The 27,840-nt window shown below is 24.3% G+C and overlaps 1 protein-coding gene across 1 annotated transcript; it reads left to right on the top strand.

Annotated features, from left to right (window-relative positions):
• The first annotated feature begins 11,947 nt into the window (after positions 1-11,947).
• LOC145828853 (polyubiquitin-C-like) lies at positions 11,948-27,685 on the top strand. The gene is made up of 6 exons (XM_082936599.1): positions 11,948-12,032; positions 13,410-13,625; positions 15,143-15,364; positions 25,460-25,675; positions 27,193-27,414; positions 27,561-27,685. The coding sequence occupies exons 1-6, from the start codon at positions 11,948-11,950 to the stop codon at positions 27,683-27,685; spliced, it is 1,086 nt and encodes a 361-aa protein (XP_082792725.1).
• The last annotated feature ends 155 nt before the right edge of the window (positions 27,686-27,840 follow it).

Raw genomic sequence — 27,840 nt, 5'->3', positions numbered from 1 at the left:
GGCACAAACTAAAACAGTGTTTAAAAAAATGTTTTACCCCCCCCCCCCCCCCCCTTTATGCCCTTAACATCTACTTTAGAATTATTTTACTGAAATTACTTTATACAGTTTTAATTTAACTACAAGTCATCTTTTATCAATATAAAAAATTCTTAAAATTTTTGAGATATGGTAATTCACAGTCAGAGGTACAAATGAATCCTTATTTTTATAATATAAACTCAAACAACAAATAAATCAAATCACTAAAATCATATCTTTTTTTTATAAGTTGGCCTCAAAATCTTTAGATGTTTCTTTTATAAAACAAAAAAAATTGCTAAATTAGATATTTAAAACACCAAGAAAAAAAAAGTTATAACAAAAGTTTTTTTTGTATATATAAAAATATATATTGATACTTAAAAATTGAAAACTTCTCTTCAACAAAAGTATAAAGTTTTAAAAAAATTAGGATGAAAAAGTTTAATTAAAAATTGTTTTAAAAATGAGGGAGAATATAGGTTTTCAGTAAAATTGTATTTTTTGCTGTTTTGGTGTGCTCCTTGTATAATAAACCATTGTACTCTCTGGCTTTGACTGGTTGTAACTAAAAGTTTAATTGGAAATTTTAAGTTTATTAAAGAGTAACTATTAGATTTCTGAAAAAGTTAAAATAAGAACAACATGTAAAAAAGTGCCTTTACACCCTCCCCCCTTACTCCTCACTAATTTACACATTTTTTTTTACAAACATTAACATTTTTATTAACTTTTTTTCTAATTTTAATGTTTTTTGTTTGAGGTTTAAAATTCAATAGTTTTTTAAGGGTATCTTTTCTTTATTTAATATTTATTTGTTTTTCATTTTGATGACAGTATTTTTTTAGGAGCTCAACTTTTTTAAGTTTAGTTGTGAGGCTGTTGAACTTTTCAAGAATTTTAAAGATAATTTATAAATATGTAACCATTATAGAAGTTAAAGTTTGGTTAGTTAGTTTTCTTGTGGCCATAGGGGTAAAACACTTATTTTTTAATTTTAAATAACCTTGTTATTTTCAAAGTAAAAATTAAAACTGCTTTAGTCAGCCTGAATGTTTTTCTAATTTGGTCTGTTTTAACTTATCTTGGGTCATCTTGAATTTTTAACATTTCTAAGTTATCCTGATTATGAGGCAAGGCAACCATGTTTCAACAATTTTATCTAAAATTTTTGCTTTGTTTATGAAAAAATTAACCCAAAAGTTATATAAAGTAGAGGTAGACTAAATTTTCCTAAAATGTTAAACTACTCTAAGTAATCAAAGTTTCTAAATTAAGGCTATTTACTTTATTTAAATATGTGATTGTTTCAATAATACTCTTTTTATTTAATATAAATCTAAAATATTTTTCTGTAAGAGTGAACTACAAGTTTATAATAAACTTCTTAATTCTTTATTCAGAACTTGAATTTTATTATTTATTTTATTAACTTTTTGATAACAATAATCGGTTATAGTTAAGTTTATGTATGCAGATTAAAAACAAAAAATCAAATTTTTAAGACTTTGGTGATTTAGGGTTTTTATCTTTTTTTTCAAAATATGCAATTTATGACAAATCATTTAATAGAAGTGATCTGTTAAATTTAAAAAATCATGTGGGTACATAAACTCAAGTTTAATCCTTTGCAGTAGCTTGCTTTGTTTTTATTTTATGTTTACAATAGCTTGTAGATGATACTTAAGCAAGTCCTGTTTTAGGGAATTTTCAACTTAGCTTACTTACCGCAAGATATTGATTTTGCGGTAATTCTTGAAGAAATTTTGCTTTTTTGAGTTCATTTGCGGCAGTCAGCTAAGAGTTTGCGGCAGTGAAGTGGGCAAAATGGTCGTTTTCAAAATTGAAGCTTTAAAAGAGATTTCGTTCAAATAAATAACGAAAACGTTATAGATACTCATTTTTTTTCTTAGAAAATTTCAAGGTGGTGCAGTTGCGGCAGTGCAACACCCCACGCGACGCCCCTGGTTCGTTCTGCTACAATAAAAGCACTAAATCAATTTAATTCTAAAGCTGTTAGTATTGGTGATAAAATTATAGTGTTTTATAATTATTCTTTTTGGAAATCAATAAATGCAAAAATATTTGTTTATGATGTTGTGAATGACCGCTGGTTAGAAAGGAAAAACGACTTTGTTAATCATTTGACTGGTGCAAGTTTTATAAAGTACAATTCAATTTAAAATTGAGTGAAAAACTTCAATACTTGTAAACTTTATAAATTTTGTTGCATTTTTACTACTGTGTTCAGATTATGTTTACTATTTATAAATTTAGGTTACTACTATAATATTTTACTTTTTTTAATCACTGTAATAAATATCACGCCTGCTACTTTGTTGTTTTCAGAACCTACTTAAAAAGGGTAAGTATTGATACACTTTAGTCTCAGTTTAAACATATGAATGATATTTAAAAAATTTCACAAGTAATGTGGTTACCAACTTTCAAAGTATAAAGTATAAATTTTGAGTTTTATTCTACATTTTCACATTAAAAAAAAAAGTTTAATTTCACTAAATACTTGTCAAGATGATTGAAAATATTTTTACTCGTTTTTGTTAAATACTTAGTTATTAAGAACTAAATTTAATTGTTTTATTAAATTTAGTTACTTTTATTAATTTAAGATTTAAACTTTTGAAGGATAGAAACGAGATAAAAATAGTCTACACCTATTTTTTTTTATCATGAGATAGCTTAAAATTTATATGTTTCGCAAAACGCTTAAGTAAAAATCTTTTCTGTAAATTTAACATAACATTTTTCATGGGCCACATAGACACGCTCGCTGTTTGCACGTTTAAACTTCACCGCTTGCAGTTTACACTTCACTGCACACAGTTCGCCGACCTTTGAGTTAGACAATGAATAAATTTTAAGATCGAATATAATAAGTTAAAGGTAATTTGTTATGTTTTTTGCTAAATATTTAAAAACAGCCCAGAATTTAAGTCTTAATTGAACTTTACACTAGTAAAGTTCCTTTTTTTTGGATAACTATACTCTAGTCCAGGGGTCGGCAGGCAATTGATATTCGCGGGCCAAAATATTCGTTGTCCGCAATTTTAGTTTAAGTTAAATTTTTATACTCTTTAGGTTTTAGTTTTAGTAAGCTCAATAAAACTTTGTTTTAATTTATTCAATGTGTTTTTTATTCATTTTATTAATTTAAATACCTTTTAGCTATACATAAAAGGTTGTTTTAAGTTTTAGATAATTATTGAACTAAAATTACCATCACTATACTTTAGTCTAACAACCTATTTACTATTTTGATAGCTAAAAACATTTAGTACTACTAGGAAACCTATGACAAAGTATTAATGCTTTATTAACTAAAGAAAAACATAATCATGATTTATTTTAAACTTCTAATAACAAATCAGTTGAAAACTGATCTTGTTAGTTTCATTGAAGTAAGAGTAGTAAAACATTTTGAATTACTCAATAAAAGCTCCAAACTAGTTTAAGCTAACTCGATTTACTAAAATCTAAGACAAGCCTGAGAATTTCTAAGTTTATAGCAACACTACAAAATATTATTACATAATAAATCTACTATACAGCTAAACTAAACAAAAATTATTTTTACATAATAATACAAAATAAGTTAATAATTCTTAAAAATTGTATTAGTTTTAACCATAGAAATAAATAGCTTATTTTTCATACTTTATCTTCTTTCTTTTACTGGTTTATTTCATGAAAGCTCGTTTTTACTGTGGTACACATGACTTTAGTAAAATATATACAAAAAAATAATTTTGTGCTAGCTCTAAAATAAAAAAAAATTAAAATTAAAAACAGGCCATTAATACTGTACAATAATATATTTTTATTCTTAGTAATTTTTTTTGTACATTTTATTCGAAAGCAAGGCGATGTTAAGAACTGCAACGTTCTGTAGCAGGGGTCAGCAAACTGCGGCCTCTTAAGTCAAAATCTGCGGCCCGCGAGCTCCTTTTTAGCCAAAAATATAAATTTTATAAACAATAAAATTAAAGATTTTGTAATAAAAACTTACAGTTAGGCTCTTTATTCAATAAATAACATTTATTAGTGCTCTATCATTGCTGGATTTATCATATTTTTGATCTAAAATAATATTTTCTTACAGACTACTAGAACTTTATTGAAGAAATGCGGTTCTCGAAGATTTTCTTTAAGTAGTGCGGCCCGCGAGCAATTTTTCGTTGGAAAATTAGCCCGCGAGCTACAAAAGGCTGCCGACCACTGTTCTGTAGAAGAAAGGTTAAACGTACATTATTATGTTTAAATTGGTTTTCAAGTTTAAGAGTATCAGGACTTAAGCAGATGAAAATTAGTCGTAGTGACTAAAACCTAGCTTGAATCACACTAGGCTTAAATATATGTCAAAAAAAATTTTAGGCTTAAATGCAGTTCCCTTTAAAGCCAGTGTGCGCTTATTAAACTTATAAGTAAAAACACATTTTTACTTAAACAAGTTCTTAAAACTCATCATTTTTTTTGAAACATTTTTAGCAAGTTTAATAACTATGCGTATATTAGTACAAAGGCTTAAAAGTGTTTTTAGTAAAAGGCTTTAAATTTCAACTTGCGGTTAAGAATAAAAATTAATTATATATAGTTGTTTATGTAGTCAGAAAACTTTATAAAAAAAAAAACTATATTTTAAACGTAGTAAGTAAAATAAAAAAAAAGCTTAAATATATAGCTTATACAACAAAACTTGCGCTTTCAATATGCTTGTATAAATTTATATATACAGTTAACCATTAAAATATGATGACATTAAATTTATCCAACAAAACCTCTCACCGGCCGCATTGTAAAAATAAAAGTCTTTCGTAAGTTGTATTTATAAAAAAATAGGGTAAGAGTCGAATAAGCACGAAGGGTCACTTTTGCACGATGACGCTTTTGCACAAGTAGTAACTTTTGCACAAAGATACATTTAAACGTAAACACTTTTGCACGGGTTCATTTTATTTTCAATTTATTTAAATATTCTATAAATTTATTTTTTTAATTTTATATAACTGATACGTTAAGCCTAACCTTTACCCTTGGTCGGTAATTTTTATATATATTTTTTTCTAAATATTTAGCTTAATTTTATTTTATGTTTTTATTTTTTTTTGTTTTTTAAATTTATTAGTGGTTTTAATTAACTGTTATTTCTTTTTTGTTTTCTATTTGCACTATTACTGTTACCCCTAACCCTTACCCTCGATCCATAATTTTTTGTTTTCTTGTTTTCTATTATAAATATTTTTCAAATTTTCATTTTTTTACTCTCGTGTAAAAATGTTTCTTCGTGCAAAAGTGTCTTCGTGCATATTTGACCCGTTCTCTAAAAATTAATTGTAGTAATCAATATAGATATAATGTTTGATACAAAAACAAAATATAACAAGCAGTAATAAATCACAAGTAAAAAGTAGCCATTGAGTTTAGACTCAAATTGTATTTTCTACAATAAACCTTTTATTTCTATATTTATTTAATGTTTTTTTTTTTCAGCGAAAAACTTCAAAATGGGTCGTATAATTTTGCTTTGAGGTCTAAAATAATTGCCTTAAGTTCGCTAAGCCTTAACAAAACTCAAAAACATTTAAGTTTTTATTGTTTTAGAGTCATACAATAAAAGGTTTAAACTTTAAAGCAAATATATTATCAACAATAAATATAAATTATACACAAAACACTAGTTAAAATTTATTAGAAAATACCATGAACTTTTAGATGAACTCACTAAACAGTAAATTTATTTGGTTAAAAACTATAAGCTTATTTATAAAAAAACACTGACTTAAGTCAAAACGGTTAAAGAGTGATTGAAAAACGAAAATTTATTAATATTATTCTTTTGTTTTGAAAAAAATCAATTATTAAATGTACCAACTTCATTCTTTAATGTAATAGCAATTAAATAAGCTCAACTGTGAAATTAAATATAAATGATAGTATACCAATTAGTAAAGCTACAAAACTTAACATGACAACTTTTGAACAAAAGACATTTTCAATGAGCTTACAGACTTTTTAAACATTTAAATATTGTGATGCAGAATTGCCATAAAATTGGTTTTTTTGTTTAAGTTACTGTAACTAATGTGCTTTTTAAAGCTCACATATCAAGCTTTTAATCTTGACGAATAAGAGACAAAAAGTTTTAGTCAATAACGGGGAAAATAAACTATACATCAATCAATTTTTTTAACATTTTAAAATATGTTGTCATTAATCCTACAAAATGAAAGTTTACTGAATATTTACTTTTGTTTAATAATATAAATAAGTTATACATACAGAGGTTAGAAAAAAACATTCTTTAGAAATTGGACGTTATAAACCAACTTTATTTTTATGTGTTTTCATTTTGTAGGGAATCTACAGAACTTGATGTTGGAGATGTAGACCAAACAAAATATATCTATAGTTAAAGCTTAAAAGTATTACTTTTACGTATTTATCATTGTTGACTGATCTACAGTTGACTTATCTATAGTTGAAGCTTTAAAGTATTACTTTTACTTATTTATCATTGTTGACTGATCTACAGATAGGTTAATAAGTTTAGAACCCTAAATAAACAATTCGAAACCTTATTCATTAAAATCCAAGCCAACAAACACAATACAAATAATTGTAATCATTACCTAGAAATTTTGTCCGCAAGTTTCAAAACAAAGCAGCTTGTTTCAAGCACAATTTTCAATTAAAATTCAGTAAAGTCGAAAACAAACAATCATAATATAGTTTACCGACTTGTGATTATTGCGAAGGTATGAAACAATTGAAAATAAAAAAATTCATAAAACTTTTGGTATAAATCTATTTTTATAGGCTATATTATGTAGCTCTCTGCAAATTATGTAGTAACAGTTGTAATAAGTACAGTTTTACCATAGTAAATTTATTTTAACGCGTTATTGACTATATTAGTAGGAAACTTTCATAACCCACCCGCGTTCAAAACCCATCCAATTAAATTCGAGAATCGCTTACTGATCGTGGGTAAGGGCTAGTGGTAACAGTGCTAGTAAAAAGTAAATAACAAATAAATAAAAAAGAATTTTAAAAAAATTAAATAATTTAATAAACAAAGAAAATATTTAAAAAATTGGGTGGACTTTGAACGCGGGTGGATTTTGATCGGTTGGATTTTGAACGGGGGTGGATTTTGATAGTATATCATAATAGTATAGAATAATATCAATTTATATTGGAAAATAACTTGGGTAAAATTTCACCATTATATGAGATAATTTGTTTTCACAGTTTATCGGGCGAGTTCATGCTTTAATTTTACTTTACTGTACAACACTTAAACATATTTTTTTACATATATATCATAAGAAGCTTACTTTTTCACCATTATTGTCTTGAATTCTTGCTTTGACAACTGAGATTGTGTCTGTCGGGCAAACTTTCAATTTAAAGAGGTCACGCAACCTTTACGAACAATAATATTTATTATAAGTACTAGTTGAAGGATTGATTCTTTCTGGATGTTGTATTCAAACAAATTCTTTCCATCTTCCAATTGTTTTCAATTGTTAAACTCTGATTTACTGTTATTTAAGTTTTAATTATGTAGTAAAAATGAAAGAATTTTATTTTGTATAACAAATATTCATTTAAAACAATATCTTTTCTATTTAAGCCTTTAAACTTAAACTCAAATCTTAAATCTTAAGCGTTAATTTTTTTGATGTTTTAAACATCAATGAAGCAGTATTTACAAAATAATTTTTAGTTTTTAAAGTTTTTTTGGAACAAAGTTTATTTTTTACGAGCAACAAACAAACCGCGAATAGCTCTTTTTTTTTCTTGATAAAGACCATAAATTTTAATTTAGTATAATAGAACACACTGTTAGCAAAATTTGCAAGTAGACTAAAATGTAGAACAAACATATTTTTCATCTGTAATCCAGCGTTATCAACAATCTAATACTACACCAAAGTTTTACTTTAACTTTTACAAAAAAAAAAAGCATGCTTTAGTCAAAAAACTTAATATTCGATGTAATATGTAAGGAAACTAGTTAGCAATATTATTTTAGAAAATTTTCATTGGTATAGAGCTTGTTCCTTGTTAAACTGATGAAAATTAATTACTTAGACATATACTTAAATTTTAGAAAACTAAAACGAACATTTGCAATTGCTTGTTAGATAACCTATTTAAGTATAAAAATAGCAAAATTCCATTTTTGTTCTTGAATTTTAGTTTTCACAGTTACATTTGTGTCACATCGCTCCACAAACATTTTAAATTTTTATCTCCTTCAGATAAGATTTCATCAAATATTAGCATTTTTATTACGAGCGTTAACTTAGCTTGATTAAAATTTTTTGCAATTTCTAAAAACAGTCCAATTATTTTAGTCCAACTTTAGATCCAATTATTTTCCTTTTCTTTGAAGATAACTAGGAGTTTTGTTTATTATAAAGAACGCTCCTTTACGTTTAATTAAAAAAAAAACATTGGACTTGGGTTTAAACTTTTAAGTAGGACCTCTTAGAAAAAATGTTTTATTTTTTTGAATTTTTACTTATACGGATGTTTTTGCTAAAAAATAACTTTTATCATTTTATTTTTCTAATATTCTTACTTTGCTGTGTTCTCAAGGTTTTTTTCCTTATTTCTAATGTTTTATTAATATGTATAAATATGCTCGACTGTAAATTTTAAAAACCTTCAATTTTCTAACAACCACTGAAGCAAAAAACAAATCTTATTTTAATACTTTTATTTATGACTTTTTTAAATGGTCAACCTTTTTTGTCTAAACTGTTTTTATGTAAAACATGACAGATGTACGTTTTACCAAAGTTATCATTTATTGAACATGAAATCCCTAATATTTCTTTTATGAGGGATTTCATGTTTAATTAGTGGTTTTCAAAAGCCCGTTTTCCTTATTAAGCCAATCAGAACAAAGCTGCTCTTATTGTTTCAAAAGAACAAAATTGTGTTTCTGTTTTGATGTTCGATTGAAATAAAAACTACAAACAAGATAAGCTACACTTCAATGAAGAAATATTTAATAAAATAAGGAACGGGTCAAAATTGCACAAGACAAAATTGCACAAGTGACTATTTTGCACGATAGTAAAAAAAAAAAAAATAAAATAAAATAGTGGTCAAAGGATAAATTAACAAAAAAAGCTACCGCTCGAGGGTAAGGCTCAAGGATAACAGTGGAAGTAATATAAAAAAACAAAAAAAAGTTTTTATAAAAAAGAAAACTAAAAATTAAATCAATAAACAAACAATAGAAAAGCTACTGATTGAAGGTAAGTCCTGGACAAGACGTTAAAAGGTATTCGTGGTGTGTGACTCAATAACCGAAAGGTTTTTTCGTTTACCAAGTCCTAGGACCAAATAGCTTGAGTGTCTTTTTATGGAGTTTAAAAAAGTATAAGGGTTACGGGTAACAGTGCTAATAAAATAAAAAAATAAATACTTAATTATAAAAATAAAGAAAATAATTTTGTCCCAAATTAAGTAGTCGAGCATTCTATACAAACAGATTTTTGGACAAGGTGCAAAATTTATATTGAATATTAGTTTGAAAAACGTTACTTTGAAGTTAGTTTAAAAAGATCATAATAATAAAAAAACGATTTTTTAATCCACTCCTAAATTTAGTGCAAACTTCATGCTTTTTCCTCTCACACTAAAATGATTGTCATAAAAAATTGCTGTTTACAAAATTCGAATGTTTTTGTAACTTCGAAATATTTTAATATTAACCCGACTGAAAATAAAATTTAACAATTAAAAAATAAATCAAAAATGCTTGTATTTCCATAAAAAGCTTCTGATAAAAAACGAAATATATCATTACTTAATACCCACAATAAAAAAAAATTCAATATAACAAGTGATTAGTTTGAAAGTAATAGTCAATAAAAAGTCACAAAATTATCTAAAAACTTTAAAAAGTAATTAAGTTATTGAGGAAAAATCCTTTTTTAGTATATTTATAATTATATATAGGCCATAGGGGATACAAGTTCACATTTTTCTGCTTTTGTAAGTAGGTGCAATAGCAAGTAATTATTGATTCTTAAAGTTTTATTAAACTAATTTTTCTAAGAAAAGTTTTCTTTTACAACTTTTAACTAACCTGTTTTTTAATATTTTTAGACTTTTTTTTTAGCTATAAACAAACGGTTACCACACAACCATCACACTCAGAATAATTTAAAGTTTCTGAAAATTTGACGATCTCTTAGGATGAATCAGGATACTTTGATCATTTTTAAACTTAGGCTGACTCAGGAAGATTTTTGTTTCATTATTAAAAATTCAAGATTTTTCAAGATTATTAAAGGTTTGAAAGCGTGATTTGTATATATTTTAAATGAGATTTAGCTGTTTTACTTTCAATAACTTGCAGGGTTGCCACACACTCAGGTACTCGGATATTTTGAAACTATTTTCAAACTCAAGCTGACTCAGGAACTTTTTATTTAATCTTTTTTAATACTCTGATATGCTTGAATTTTCAAATATGCATCATTTTTATTTTTGTTTATATTCTTCCAGCATGAATAAGTTTTTAAACAACAGTATGATTAACTAACATTGTTATATGCAGTTTCATATTTTATTTTTGCTTGAAAAGGTCGCAATTTCTTGCCACCGAAACCGGTCGCGAATAAAATATAAAATTTGTATAAATATATTTAATATTTTTAAAAAAATTAAAAAACTTTGATTGAGATAAAGTTGCAATATTTTTCTTTTTTATAGCCAATTTTGTTGCAGATCTAGTTTTTTGTTAACTTTGAAATAAAAATTCATGTTAAAAACCAAATATTCATTGATTTTTATTGAAAAGTTAAAAGAAACTATTTTTAAGAAATTCAAAAACTCTGAATAAGTAAGGACAGTTTTTGATCAGTCTGAAAAGTTTATAATTTTTTACTAAAAGAGTTGCATCCATTCGAACAAAAGATTTTAAGCTTTTTTTGTTAATATTGTTTTTGATAGCTAGTTAAAGTTTTATAACTTTAGGTAATGGAGTTTTTTTTTCTATCAGCCAATTGTCATCAGACTTGGCAAACCCTCTTAATAACTCAGGTCATTTAAATGTTTAAAAAAATTCAATTTAGCTCAAGCTTGTTCGAAGTTTCCACACAGGGTGACTCAGACTAGTTTTTTTTTTTCAAAATAAATTTGATAAAAAATAAGAATATTTTTTTTTTCTCTCCTGATCTTGAATAGTTTTTATTTGCTCTGTTTTCAATATTTCTTTATTATATTTTAGTTTTGTTCAAAAACTTAAAATTTACTGATGTTAAAAATTTTAATTAAATTTTTATATTTTACTGAAAATTGTTTCAAGGATTAAAATACTGAGGATGATTAACTACATTTAATATAAGTCAGGATAACGTTTTTCACTCAGAATAGATTTTTTTAAATACATGTTAAAACACTTATTGACATTTTAAAGACTTTAATCACTGAAAACCTAGTTTTAACAAAACTTTTACATGACAAAGCTGGTTATAACTAAAACATAGAAATAATTACAAATGGTAACTCATATCTTTTAATTTGGTGTCAACAGCAACTTTAAAAATATATTTTTTGATCTCAATAATTGTCATCAAGTTTTGTAATTTAATAAACTTAAGATAGCATAAACCACCTTTAGAGTTATTAAAATTAGAATAGTATAACAAATTAATAATATACATCAAATATAAAATGTAATTATGTATACAATTTTAGGATTAGTAAAAGAGTTTTAGTTGGGTATAAGACATTAAAGTTCTTAAAATATAGTTGATAATTATATATTAGTAATTATTAACATGTTTTTAAGATAAGTTATAAAAGAAATATAAACTATAGATTTTAACTCAACAGGTTTATAACAGAACAAAATATGTATATTTATGTCGAAACATTGATGGATGAAGGTAGATGTATAAAACTTTTAGTTGATCCAGTTGACACTAATGCTACTATCAAAGCTAGGATTCAGTATCAAGAAGGTTTAGTTATTTAATATGTTAAAATCTTAACAATTCAAAGAGTTTAAAACTATTTAAGTATGATTTAATTTTTTAATATAGTAGAGATAAACTTTTTAAACAATGTTGGTAGAATTTATATTAAATTTGATTGCTGTTATTGTTTTATTGAAACTTATTAAAATAATTAAAGTACATTTTATTCTGTTTTAAGTATTTTTTTAGTTGATGCAATTTATGTTGTTATGTTTTACAGTTATGTTTATAGGTATATTTTAATCTACCAAGTGTATTTGTTCTTATCATAACAAATCTAAGTAACTAATTATTTTTTTGTATTAATAATTTAATAAACAATTTTAGTACTTTTTAAATACAAGCTTTAAAATATTTCTAAGCTTCAAGATGCTTTCTACTGATTTTCAAAATTTGAATTATTTTTTGAGATATGACCAGTCAAAATCGGGCTGCATAAAAGGTTCCCTATGGGAAGGGAAAACTAAAACAGCGAAAAATAGCTATTTCACTTAAAATCTATATACTCCTACATTTTTAAGCAATCCTCTTTAAACTTTTACAGTCTAATCTTTATATAATATCAAAAAAACGTCATTTTAGAATTAAAAAAAAATTGTAAAATTATTTCTATTTGAAAAAAAAAACACTTGTTTTTCTTTTAATTTTGTGATAAAATTTTTATTTTTTCAAATTACTAAAATTCTAAAGTAACGTTTTTTTTTCTTTTATTATAAGAAACGTTTTATGTAAATTTGAAGAAGATTATTTGAAAAATGAAGGGGGAGATAGATTTTTAGTGAAATATAAAATTTCTGAAAAAATTGACCTTTAAAAATTTGCGGTCCATACGTTTATATCGGAAATTTTATAGATAAAAATAAATATCTCAAAACTTAAATGATATTTTTGAATTCTATAAAAACTGGCTTGTAGTTTGTACTTAAAGCTTTCATATAAAAGCCAAAGTTAATTTTTGTAAAAATAAAATGTTGGACCCCCCCTCCCTATGGCCGTAAAAATTAACTGGTAGCTTAATTAGTTATGTAAAACATAAAACTATTTAAAAAAACTGTTAACCTTATATGCCATAAAACTATATAATTTTCAAGTTTTTTTACTATTTTATTTTATTTAAGTATCTTTGCTACATTTAACTTGCAAAAGCTTCTATCAATGAACCCTTTATTTTTGAAGTAAAAAACTGTGGGTTGTAATAAATCAGTGAAAACAGTTTTGAGTACAATTTTCAAATGGCTTTTCAAATTAAGTTACACTGCAATGTACAAAAAATTAACAAACTCCAAATAAAATTAAAATAATTTTTTTATTTTATTAACACTTTATCGCCTTCTGTCTGAAATTTTATAACTTAAATTTTAGGTGTACCTTTTGACATGCAGAACTTATTCTTTAATGGAAAACAACTAGAAGATGGAAAAACTTTGTCTGGTTATGAAATACAAAATGAATCAACCCTTCAACTAGTACTGAGAATAAAAATATTTGTTGAAAGGTTAAATAATGAAAAATTCGTAATTGAAGTTGATCCTTCGGATCCTATTTCAGTTGTTAAAGCTAGGATTCAAGATGAAGAAGGTTTGTTATAGGATTATTATTAAAATAAATTAAAAAATGTTTTTTTTTTTCATGCGTCATAAAGTACAATATTGAAAAACATGACTATACAAAATCAGACAGTTACTCAGTTTCACCGCTGAACAGATTAACAAACTGTAATTCTTATTTAATTATAATATTGAACTCAATAATATTTTTTTAAGGAGATTTATTTTAGTTAATTCCTGTAATAAGTCAGTTTTAATCATATATGAAAAAGTTAGTATTGTTTATCATGATAATTTCTGTATCTATATATAAAATGAAAAAATGACATACGTTAGAAAAACTATTGACAAAAATATAAATCTTGGAGTCTGTAATTTATTTTGAGGCTAAAAATAAAAAGTTTCGAAAATAATATAACTTAACGTTTTATAAAGTTTCATGTAATTTTTTTTTACTTCAAATTATGGATCGTTTCACATTTAGTTACATATGAGATCTTAAAAATTGTTTTTATAGTATTATTAAGCTACCGTCTTATAAAAGTTTTAACACAGTTGAAAAAATTATACAAAAGTCTTTTTTTTTTGTTATTTTATTATAGCTTTTTACAAGACACTAATCTGTTTAGTTGAGCTTACATTAAAAAAATAACCTTTTTACTTTAAAAAAATTACAATTTTTTAAAAATTGTTTTTATACAGTTGGTTTTCAATTTTTAAATACGTAAAATTATAATTAAAAAAATATTCTGTTATTAAAATATAGTTTCGTTTTTTATTTAGTATTTGTTTTGACTAAATATCTTAAATATGCTATCTTTAGAAGTTATGTGTTATTGTGAACTTCCGTTAAAAGGGTGCAAACATTTCCTGTTTTAAAGTTATATTTATTTTTAATATTTTTTTTCCGTTATAGCACAACTGCATTCTTTTATTAAAAAAATCAGTAGCATAGCATTGAAATAGTGATAGTTGCTGTGAACATCTTATAAAGTCAGCACGCGCCTTCTGTGAATGTAAACTGTAAATAAGATTTCAATAATTAGAAACAAAAGACTTTGAAGTAGAATATTGTACAGTAAATACACTATTTAGTTCATAATAATCAAGGACTTTTATTTGATTATGTTTTTTAAGATGTATAACACTTTAAAATAAATTGTTAAAACTTATTTACTATTCCATCACTTTTTTGATGTAACTTCTTTTTAGTAAACATAAAAGCAATTATTTTTATTTCCAAATTTATTTGATTTGTTCTTATTTTATTTTCTAAAATTTGGATAATTTGTTTAGTTAGTAAGTAAAACTTCTTACTACTGAAGACAAGCTAATTGTCTGCTTTTTTGAAAATATTATAATTATATACTTTTTGAGATTTAAGACTTTTTATAATAAATCAAACATAAAAAAGTTCAAAAATGCTACATATTAAACAATAAAAAAATCATTATGTATTTTTAAAGTCAGTAAGAAGAAAGATATAAACTAAAGTTATTTTTTTTAACTTTTGTTTAATATGTTCTAGAAATAGTAACACTATTTTAGGTTTTGCCTTTGAAAAGCAAACTTTAACTTTCAAAAATAAAAAGTTGGATGATGGAAAAACACTAAAGGATTACAAAATTGTTAATGAATCAACTATATGTTTGAGGCTTGATGGAGAATTGAAAATTTTTGTCAGATCAATGTCTGGAATAACTTATTCTTGTATTGTTAAAGCTTCTACAAAAATTGAAATGCTTAAAGACAAGATCAAAGAATTAGAAGGTTAAAAATTTTTAATGCTTTCTTGTAAACTTTGTTGTTTCAATTAAGTATGTAAATTTATTTAAAGTTTAACAATGTAATCTAAATAATTTAGTATGCATTTTTGTAAAGAAAACAAAATGTAAAATATAGACTTATAATCTTAGGTTTCCCATCTGGGAAGGTGAAGTTGATTTTCTGTGGAAAACTTATGGATGATCAAAAGACTTTTTCTGATTACGAAATTGAAGATGAAGATAGAATTATTTATCATTTTTCGCTAACGGCGTAATACTAAAATTAATAAAAAAAACAAGGTTTATATAACTAGTTTGTAGTAAAACAATACTATTGATCGTTAAAGTGTGCTTATTAATTTGAAATTTTCTTACTATTTTATGCTAAACCTTTAACTTCAAACAATGTTTGCTGAATATTAAAAAGGTATTTAAAATCATAAGCCAAATATTTTTTCATAAGCATATATTCCCAAGGTAAAAGTTAAAATTATTTTGTATAAAAACTAACATAATAACTTATATTTTGTATATATCATGTAAATGCTTTTATTCATTTGTATCTTATGTTTCTAAGCAAACAATGGTTTTCTAGTTGTACTAAAACACCCTAATCTTATCTAACTTAATAATTCTTTACGAAAAAGTAACATAAGTTTTGTTTAATATTTGTAAAAATATGTGCCTTTTTGATAAAGTTTAGAGTTTATATTTTTCTTCCTAAAATATTTAAATAAAAACATACGCTTTAAATGTTTTTAGGTTGAAAACTTATACACTTTTAAGATTGTGGTGATGTATTAATATAAAATATTGTTAAGTTTTTATTGTTTTATTAATATTGTAATAAAGTTGAGAAATGTTAATGATACTTTTTATTGTAAAGTTAAAATAAACTTTTACAGCCAATACACTTAATAAAATTGAAGGTAATTAAATTGATATAGTACAACTATTAAATTTGTATTTATAAATTTATTACAAAGTTTTTAAAAAAACTTCTATCGATGTTTTAAAAAGAGTAGTCTAGAAAGACTAGTTAAATTATATTCAAATAAACTTAAATAATTTTCCAAGTACTAAACAATAAAGTAAGTACCACTAAACTTTTGTCTTTTTATTTTTTGTTTATATATATATATATATATAAATATGAAGTTTAAGTAACAAATATCATATATTAGTTCAAAAGTTATTTAAAATCATTTTTACATAAAAAGTGATATTTTGAGTTTTTAAACATAAATTTATCAAAAAATCTACGTTCTCAAGAAAATAATTGCGTCGTAAAAGTCTTGTTGTTTAAAAAATTAACTTTTTTACTTAAAAAATCATTTAGTCTGCAAAACTAGAAGATTTTTCAAATACAACAGTACACAGTTGGTCTTTTTTCTACTAATAATTATTTATGATTCTTCTTAATAGACAATTCATTAGAACTTTAACACAGTATCTACTTTGATTCTTAGTAAAAAATTGATAAGTATGATTATTTTATTGTACATAAACTCTCACCGGCCGCATTGTAAAAATAAAAGTCTTTCGTAAGTTGTATTTATAAAAAAATAGGGTAAGAGTCGAATAAGCACGAAGGGTCACTTTTGCACGACGACGCTTTTGCACAAGTAGTAACTTTTGCACAAAGATACATTTAAACGTAAACACTTTTGCACGGGTTCATTTTATTTTCAATTTATTTAAATATTCTATAAATTTATTTTTTTAATTTTATATAACTGATACGTTAAGCCTAACCTTTACCCTTGGTCGGTAATTTTTATATATATTTTTTTCTAAATATTTAGCTTAATTTTATTTTATGTTTTTATTTTTTTTTGTTTTTTAAATTTATTAGTGGTTTTAATTAACTGTTATTTCTTTTTTGTTTTCTATTTGCACTATTACTGTTACCCCTAACCCTTACCCTCGATCCATAATTTTTTGTTTTCTTGTTTTCTATTATAAATATTTTTCAAATTTTCATTTTTTTACTCTCGTGTAAAAATGTTTCTTCGTGCAAAAGTGTCTTCGTGCATATTTGACCCGTTCTCTAAAAATTAATTGTAGTAATCAATATAGATATAATGTTTGATACAAAAACAAAATATAACAAGCAGTAATAAATCACAAGTAAAAAGTAGCCATTGAGTTTAGACTCAAATTGTATTTTCTACAATAAACCTTTTATTTCTATATTTATTTAATGTTTTTTTTTTTCAGCGAAAAACTTCAAAATGGGTCGTATAATTTTGCTTTGAGGTCTAAAATAATTGCCTTAAGTTCGCTAAGCCTTAACAAAACTCAAAAACATTTAAGTTTTTATTGTTTTAGAGTCATACAATAAAAGGTTTAAACTTTAAAGCAAATATATTATCAACAATAAATATAAATTATACACAAAACACTAGTTAAAATTTATTAGAAAATACCATGAACTTTTAGATGAACTCACTAAACAGTAAATTTATTTGGTTAAAAACTATAAGCTTATTTATAAAAAAACACTGACTTAAGTCAAAACGGTTAAAGAGTGATTGAAAAACGAAAATTTATTAATATTATTCTTTTGTTTTGAAAAAAATCAATTATTAAATGTACCAACTTCATTCTTTAATGTAATAGCAATTAAATAAGCTCAACTGTGAAATTAAATATAAATGATAGTATACCAATTAGTAAAGCTACAAAACTTAACATGACAACTTTTGAACAAAAGACATTTTCAATGAGCTTACAGACTTTTTAAACATTTAAATATTGTGATGCAGAATTGCCATAAAATTGGTTTTTTTGTTTAAGTTACTGTAACTAATGTGCTTTTTAAAGCTCACATATCAAGCTTTTAATCTTGACGAATAAGAGACAAAAAGTTTTAGTCAATAACGGGGAAAATAAACTATACATCAATCAATTTTTTTAACATTTTAAAATCTGTTGTCATTAATCCTACAAAATGAAAGTTTACTGAATATTTACTTTTGTTTAATAATATAAATAAGTTATACATACAGAGGTTAGAAAAAAACATTCTTTAGAAATTGGACGTTATAAACCAACTTTATTTTTATGTGTTTTCATTTTGTAGGGAATCTACAGAACTTGATGTTGGAGATGTAGACCAAACAAAATATATCTATAGTTAAAGCTTAAAAGTATTACTTTTACGTATTTATCATTGTTGACTGATCTACAGTTGACTTATCTATAGTTGAAGCTTTAAAGTATTACTTTTACTTATTTATCATTGTTGACTGATCTACAGATAGGTTAATAAGTTTAGAACCCTAAATAAACAATTCGAAACCTTATTCATTAAAATCCAAGCCAACAAACACAATACAAATAATTGTAATCATTACCTAGAAATTTTGTCCGCAAGTTTCAAAACAAAGCAGCTTGTTTCAAGCACAATTTTCAATTAAAATTCAGTAAAGTCGAAAACAAACAATCATAATATAGTTTACCGACTTGTGATTATTGCGAAGGTATGAAACAATTGAAAATAAAAAAATTCATAAAACTTTTGGTATAAATCTATTTTTATAGGCTATATTATGTAGCTCTCTGCAAATTATGTAGTAACAGTTGTAATAAGTACAGTTTTACCATAGTAAATTTATTTTAACGCGTTATTGACTATATTAGTAGGAAACTTTCATAACCCACCCGCGTTCAAAACCCATCCAATCAAATTCGAGAATCGCTTACTGATCGTGGGTAAGGGCTAGTGGTAACAGTGCTAGTAAAAAGTAAATAACAAATAAATAAAAAAGAATTTTAAAAAAATTAAATAATTTAATAAACAAAGAAAATATTTAAAAAATTGGGTGGACTTTGAACGCGGGTGGATTTTGATCGGTTGGATTTTGAACGGGGGTGGATTTTGATAGTATATCATAATAGTATAGAATAATATCAATTTATATTGGAAAATAACTTGGGTAAAATTTCACCATTATATGAGATAATTTGTTTTCACAGTTTATCGGGCGAGTTCATGCTTTAATTTTACTTTACTGTACAACACTTAAACATATTTTTTTACATATATATCATAAGAAGCTTACTTTTTCACCATTATTGTCTTGAATTCTTGCTTTGACAACTGAGATTGTGTCTGTCGGGCAAACTTTCAATTTAAAGAGGTCACGCAACCTTTACGAACAATAATATTTATTATAAGTACTAGTTGAAGGATTGATTCTTTCTGGATGTTGTATTCAAACAAATTCTTTCCATCTTCCAATTGTTTTCAATTGTTAAACTCTGATTTACTGTTATTTAAGTTTTAATTATGTAGTAAAAATGAAAGAATTTTATTTTGTATAACAAATATTCATTTAAAACAATATCTTTTCTATTTAAGCCTTTAAACTTAAACTCAAATCTTAAATCTTAAGCGTTAATTTTTTTGATGTTTTAAACATCAATGAAGCAGTATTTACAAAATAATTTTTAGTTTTTAAAGTTTTTTTGGAACAAAGTTTATTTTTTACGAGCAACAAACAAACCGCGAATAGCTCTTTTTTTTTCTTGATAAAGACCATAAATTTTAATTTAGTATAATAGAACACACTGTTAGCAAAATTTGCAAGTAGACTAAAATGTAGTACAAACATATTTTTCATCTGTAATCCAGCGTTATCAACAATCTAATACTACACCAAAGTTTTACTTTAACTTTTACAAAAAAAAAAAGCATGCTTTAGTCAAAAAACTTAATATTCGATGTAATATGTAAGGAAACTAGTTAGCAATATTATTTTAGAAAATTTTCATTGGTATAGAGCTTGTTCCTTGTTAAACTGATGAAAATTAATTACTTAGACATATACTTAAATTTTAGAAAACTAAAACGAACATTTGCAATTGCTTGTTAGATAACCTATTTAAGTATAAAAATAGCAAAATTCCATTTTTGTTCTTGAATTTTAGTTTTCACAGTTACATTTGTGTCACATCGCTCCACAAACATTTTAAATTTTTATCTCCTTCAGATAAGATTTCATCAAATATTAGCATTTTTATTACGAGCGTTAACTTAGCTTGATTAAAATTTTTTGCAATTTCTAAAAACAGTCCAATTATTTTAGTCCAACTTTAGATCCAATTATTTTCCTTTTCTTTGAAGATAACTAGGAGTTTTGTTTATTATAAAGAACGCTCCTTTACGTTTAATTAAAAAAAAAACATTGGACTTGGGTTTAAACTTTTAAGTAGGACCTCTTAGAAAAAATGTTTTTTTTTTTTTGAATTTTTACTTATACGGATGTTTTTGCTAAAAAATAACTTTTATCATTTTATTTTTCTAATATTCTTACTTTGCTGTGTTCTCAAGGTTTTTTTCCTTATTTCTAATGTTTTATTAATATGTATAAATATGCTCGACTGTAAATTTTAAAAACCTTCAATTTTCTAACAACCACTGAAGCAAAAAACAAATCTTATTTTAATACTTTTATTTATGACTTTTTTAAATGGTCAACCTTTTTTGTCTAAACTGTTTTTATGTAAAACATGACAGATGTACGTTTTACCAAAGTTATCATTTATTGAACATGAAATCCCTAATATTTCTTTTATGAGGGATTTCATGTTTAATTAGTGGTTTTCAAAAGCCCGTTTTCCTTATTAAGCCAATCAGAACAAAGCTGCTCTTATTGTTTCAAAAGAACAAAATTGTGTTTCTGTTTTGATGTTCGATTGAAATAAAAACTACAAACAAGATAAGCTACACTTCAATGAAGAAATATTTAATAAAATAAGGAACGGGTCAAAATTGCACAAGACAAAATTGCACAAGTGACTATTTTGCACGATAGTAAAAAAAAAAAAAATAAAATAAAATAGTGGTCAAAGGATAAATTAACAAAAAAAGCTACCGCTCGAGGGTAAGGCTCAAGGATAACAGTGGAAGTAATATAAAAAAACAAAAAAAAGTTTTTATAAAAAAGAAAACTAAAAATTAAATCAATAAACAAACAATAGAAAAGCTACTGATTGAAGGTAAGTCCTGGACAAGACGTTAAAAGGTATTCGTGGTGTGTGACTCAATAACCGAAAGGTTTTTTCGTTTACCAAGTCCTAGGACCAAATAGCTTGAGTGTCTTTTTATGGAGTTTAAAAAAGTATAAGGGTTACGGGTAACAGTGCTAATAAAATAAAAAAATAAATACTTAATTATAAAAATAAAGAAAATAATTTTGTCCCAAATTAAGTAGTCGAGCATTCTATACAAACAGATTTTTGGACAAGGTGCAAAATTTATATTGAATATTAGTTTGAAAAACGTTACTTTGAAGTTAGTTTAAAAAGATCATAATAAAAAAAAAACGATTTTTTAGTCAATTCCTAATTTTAGTGCAAACTTCATGCTTTTTCCTCTCACACTAGAATGATTGCCATAAAAAATTGCTGTTTACAAAATTCGAATGTCTTTGTAACTTCGAAATATTTTAATATTAACCCGACTGAAAATAAAATTTAACAATTAAAAAATAAATCAAAAATGCTTGTATTTCCATAAAAAGCTTCTGATAAAAAACGAAATATATCATTACTTAATACCCACAATAAAAAAAAATTCAATATAACAAGTGATTAGTTTGAAAGTAATAGTCAATAAAAAGTCACAAAATTATCTAAAAACTTTAAAAAGTAATTAAGTTATTGAGGAAAAATCCTTTTTTAGTATATTTATAATTATATATAGGCCATAGGGGATACAAGTTCACATTTTTCTGCTTTTGTAAGTAGGTGCAATAGCAAGTAATTATTGATTCTTAAAGTTTTATTAAACTAATTTTTCTAAGAAAAGTTTTCTTTTACAACTTTTAACTAACCTGTTTTTTAATATTTTTAGACTTTTTTTTAGCTATAAACAAACGGTTACCACACAACCATCACACTCAGAATAATTTAAAGTTTCTGAAAATTTGACGATCTCTTAGGATGAATCAGGATACTTTGATCACTTTTAAACTTAGGCTGACTCAGGAAGATTTTTGTTTCATTATTAAAAATTCAAGATTTTTCAAGATTATTAAAGGTTTGAAAGCGTGATTTGTATATATTTTAAATGAGATTTAGCTGTTTTACTTTCAATAACTTGCAGGGTTGCCACACACTCAGGTACTCGGATATTTTGAAACTATTTTCAAACTCAAGCTGACTCAGGAACTTTTTATTTAATCTTTTTTAATACTCTGATATGCTTGAATTTTCGAATATGCATCATTTTTATTTTTGTTTATATTCTTCCAGCATGAATAAGTTTTTAAACAACAGTATGATTAACTAACATTGTTATATGCAGTTTCATATTTTATTTTTGCTTGAAAAGGTCGCAATCTCTTGCCACCGAAACCGGTCGCGAATAAAATATAAAATTTGTATAAATCTATTTAATATTTTTAAAAAAATTAAAAAACTTTGATTGAGATAAAGTTGCAATATTTTTCTTTTTTATAGCCAATTTTGTTGCAGATCTAGTTTTTTGTTAACTTTGAAATAAAAATTCATGTTAAAAACCAAATATTCATTGATTTTTATTGAAAAGTTAAAAGAAACTATTTTTAAGAAATTCAAAAACTCTGAATAAGTAAGGACAGTTTTTGATCAGTCTGAAAAGTTTATAATTTTTTACTAAAAGAGTTGCATCCATTCGAACAAAAGATTTTAAGCTTTTTTTGTTAATATTGTTTTTGATAGCTAGTTAAAGTTTTATAACTTTAGGTAATGGAGTTTTTTTTTCTATCAGCCAATTGTCATCAGACTTGGCAAACCCTCTTAATAACTCAGGTCATTTAAATGTTTAAAAAAATTCAATTTAGCTCAAGCTTGTTCGAAGTTTCCACACAGGGTGACTCAGACTAGTTTTTTTTTTCAAAATAAATTTGATAAAAAATAAGAATATTTTTTTTTTCTCTCCTGATCTTGAATAGTTTTTATTTGCTCTGTTTTCAATATTTCTTTATTATATTTTAGTTTTGTTCAAAAACTTAAAATTTACTGATGTTAAAAATTTTAATTAAATTTTTATATTTTACTGAAAATTGTTTCAAGGATTAAAATACTGAGGATGATTAACTACATTTAATATAAGTCAGGATAACGTTTTTCACTCAGAATAGATTTTTTTAAATACATGTTAAAACACTTATTGACATTTTAAAGACTTTAATCACTGAAAACCTAGTTTTAACAAAACTTTTACATGACAAAGCTGGTTATAACTAAAACATAGAAATAATTACAAATGGTAACTCATATCTTTTAATTTGGTGTCAACAGCAACTTTAAAAATATATTTTTTGATCTCAATAATTGTCATCAAGTTTTGTAATTTAATAAACTTAAGATAGCATAAACCACCTTTAGAGTTATTAAAATTAGAATAGTATAACAAATTAATAATATACATCAAATATAAAATGTAGTTATGTATACAATTTTAGGATTAGTAAAAGAGTTTTAGTTGGGTATAAGACATTAAAGTTCTTAAAATATAGTTGATAATTATATATTAGTAATTATTAACATGTTTTTAAGATAAGTTATAAAAGAAATATAAACTATAGATTTTAACTCAACAGGTTTATAACAGAACAAAATATGTATATTTATGTCGAAACATTGATGGATGAAGGTAGATGTATAAAACTTTTAGTTGATCCAGTTGACACTAATGCTACTATCAAAGCTAGGATTCAGTATCAAGAAGGTTTAGTTATTTAATATGTTAAAATCTTAACAATTCAAAGAGTTTAAAACTATTTAAGTATGATTTAATTTTTTAATATAGTAGAGATAAACTTTTTAAACAATGTTGGTAGAATTTATATTAAATTTGATTGCTGTTATTGTTTTATTGAAACTTATTAAAATAATTAAAGTACATTTTATTCTGTTTTAAGTATTTTTTTAGTTGATGCAATTTATGTTGTTATGTTTTACAGTTATGTTTATAGGTATATTTTAATCTACCAAGTGTATTTGTTCTTATCATAACAAATCTAAGTAACTAATTATTTTTTTGTATTAATAATTTAATAAACAATTTTAGTACTTTTTAAATACAAGCTTTAAAATATTTCTAAGCTTCAAGATGCTTTCTACTGATTTTCAAAATTTGAATTATTTTTTGAGATATGACCAGTCAAAATCGGGCTGCATAAAAGGTTCCCTATGGGAAGGGAAAACTAAAACAGCGAAAAATAGCTATTTCACTTAAAATCTATATACTCCTACATTTTTAAGCAATCCTCTTTAAACTTTTACAGTCTAATCTTTATATAATATCAAAAAAACGTCATTTTAGAATTAAAAAAAAATTGTAAAATTATTTCTATTTGAAAAAAAAAACACTTGTTTTTCTTTTAATTTTGTGATAAAATTTTTATTTTTTCAAATTACTAAAATTCTAAAGTAACGTTTTTTTTTCTTTTATTATAAGAAACGTTTTATGTAAATTTGAAGAAGATTATTTGAAAAATGAAGGGGGAGATAGATTTTTAGTGAAATATAAAATTTCTGAAAAAATTGACCTTTAAAAATTTGCGGTCCATACGTTTATATCGGAAATTTTATAGATAAAAATAAATATCTCAAAACTTAAATGATATTTTTGAATTCTATAAAAACTGGCTTGTAGTTTGTACTTAAAGCTTTCATATAAAAGCCAAAGTTAATTTTTGTAAAAATAAAATGTTGGACCCCCCCTCCCTATGGCCGTAAAAATTAACTGGTAGCTTAATTAGTTATGTAAAACATAAAACTATTTAAAAAAACTGTTAACCTTATATGCCATAAAACTATATAATTTTCAAGTTTTTTTACTATTTTATTTTATTTAAGTATCTTTGCTACATTTAACTTGCAAAAGCTTCTATCAATGAACCCTTTATTTTTGAAGTAAAAAACTGTGGGTTGTAATAAATCAGTGAAAACAGTTTTGAGTACAATTTTCAAATGGCTTTTCAAATTAAGTTACACTGCAATGTACAAAAAATTAACAAACTCCAAATAAAATTAAAATAATTTTTTTATTTTATTAACACTTTATCGCCTTCTGTCTGAAATTTTATAACTTAAATTTTAGGTGTACCTTTTGACATGCAGAACTTATTCTTTAATGGAAAACAACTAGAAGATGGAAAAACTTTGTCTGGTTATGAAATACAAAATGAATCAACCCTTCAACTAGTACTGAGAATAAAAATATTTGTTGAAAGGTTAAATAATGAAAAATTCGTAATTGAAGTTGATCCTTCGGATCCTATTTCAGTTGTTAAAGCTAGGATTCAAGATGAAGAAGGTTTGTTATAGGATTATTATTAAAATAAATTAAAAAATGTTTTTTTTTTTCATGCGTCATAAAGTACAATATTGAAAAACATGACTATACAAAATCAGACAGTTACTCAGTTTCACCGCTGAACAGATTAACAAACTGTAATTCTTATTTAATTATAATATTGAACTCAATAATATTTTTTTAAGGAGATTTATTTTAGTTAATTCCTGTAATAAGTCAGTTTTAATCATATATGAAAAAGTTAGTATTGTTTATCATGATAATTTCTGTATCTACATATAAAATGAAAAAATGACATACGTTAGAAAAACTATTGACAAAAATATAAATCTTGGAGTCTGTAATTTATTTTGAGGCTAAAAATAAAAAGTTTCGAAAATAATATAACTTAACGTTTTATAAAGTTTCATGTAATTTTTTTTTACTTCAAATTATGGATCGTTTCACATTTAGTTACATATGAGATCTTAAAAATTGTTTTTATAGTATTATTAAGCTACCGTCTTATAAAAGTTTTAACACAGTTGAAAAAATTATACAAAAGTCTTTTTTTTTTGTTATTTTATTATAGCTTTTTACAAGACACTAATCTGTTTAGTTGAGCTTACATTAAAAAAATAACCTTTTTACTTTAAAAAAATTACAATTTTTTAAAAATTGTTTTTATACAGTTGGTTTTCAATTTTTAAATACGTAAAATTATAATTAAAAAAATATTCTGTTATTAAAATATAGTTTCGTTTTTTATTTAGTATTTGTTTTGACTAAATATCTTAAATATGCTATCTTTAGAAGTTATGTGTTATTGTGAACTTCCGTTAAAAGGGTGCAAACATTTCCTGTTTTAAAGTTATATTTATTTTTAATATTTTTTTTCCGTTATAGCACAACTGCATTCTTTTATTAAAAAAATCAGTAGCATAGCATTGAAATAGTGATAGTTGCTGTGAACATCTTATAAAGTCAGCACGCGCCTTCTGTGAATGTAAACTGTAAATAAGATTTCAATAATTAGAAACAAAAGACTTTGAAGTAGAATATTGTACAGTAAATACACTATTTAGTTCATAATAATCAAGGACTTTTATTTGATTATGTTTTTTAAGATGTATAACACTTTAAAATAAATTGTTAAAACTTATTTACTATTCCATCACTTTTTTGATGTAACTTCTTTTTAGTAAACATAAAAGCAATTATTTTTATTTCCAAATTTATTTGATTTGTTCTTATTTTATTTTCTAAAATTTGGATAATTTGTTTAGTTAGTAAGTAAAACTTCTTACTACTGAAGACAAGCTAATTGTCTGCTTTTTTGAAAATATTATAATTATATACTTTTTGAGATTTAAGACTTTTTATAATAAATCAAACATAAAAAAGTTCAAAAATGCTACATATTAAACAATAAAAAAATCATTATGTATTTTTAAAGTCAGTAAGAAGAAAGATATAAACTAAAGTTATTTTTTTTAACTTTTGTTTAATATGTTCTAGAAATAGTAACACTATTTTAGGTTTTGCCTTTGAAAAGCAAACTTTAACTTTCAAAAATAAAAAGTTGGATGATGGAAAAACACTAAAGGATTACAAAATTGTTAATGAATCAACTATATGTTTGAGGCTTGATGGAGAATTGAAAATTTTTGTCAGATCAATGTCTGGAATAACTTATTCTTGTATTGTTAAAGCTTCTACAAAAATTGAAATGCTTAAAGACAAGATCAAAGAATTAGAAGGTTAAAATTTTTTAATGCTTTCTTGTAAACTTTGTTGTTTCAATTAAGTATGTAAATTTATTTAAAGTTTAACAATGTAATCTAAATAATTTAGTATGCATTTTTGTAAAGAAAACAAAATGTAAAATATAGACTTATAATCTTAGGTTTCCCATCTGGGAAGGTGAAGTTGATTTTCTGTGGAAAACTTATGGATGATCAAAAGACTTTTTCTGATTACGAAATTGAAGATGAAGATAGAATTATTTATCATTTTTCGCTAACGGCGTAATACTAAAATTAATAAAAAAAACAAGGTTTATATAACTAGTTTGTAGTAAAACAATACTATTGATCGTTAAAGTGTGCTTATTAATTTGAAATTTTCTTACTATTTTATGCTAAACCTTTAACTTCAAACAATGTTTGCTGAATATTAAAAAGGTA

Source organism: Thalia democratica, chromosome 2 (assembly GCF_965202585.1).
Source record: "Thalia democratica chromosome 2, ktThaDemo2.hap1.1, whole genome shotgun sequence".
NCBI classification, from domain to species: domain Eukaryota; kingdom Metazoa; phylum Chordata; class Thaliacea; order Salpida; family Salpidae; genus Thalia; species Thalia democratica.
The sequence above is the reverse complement of the archived record's forward strand: the minus strand, read 5'-3'. Positions and strand labels throughout refer to the sequence as shown.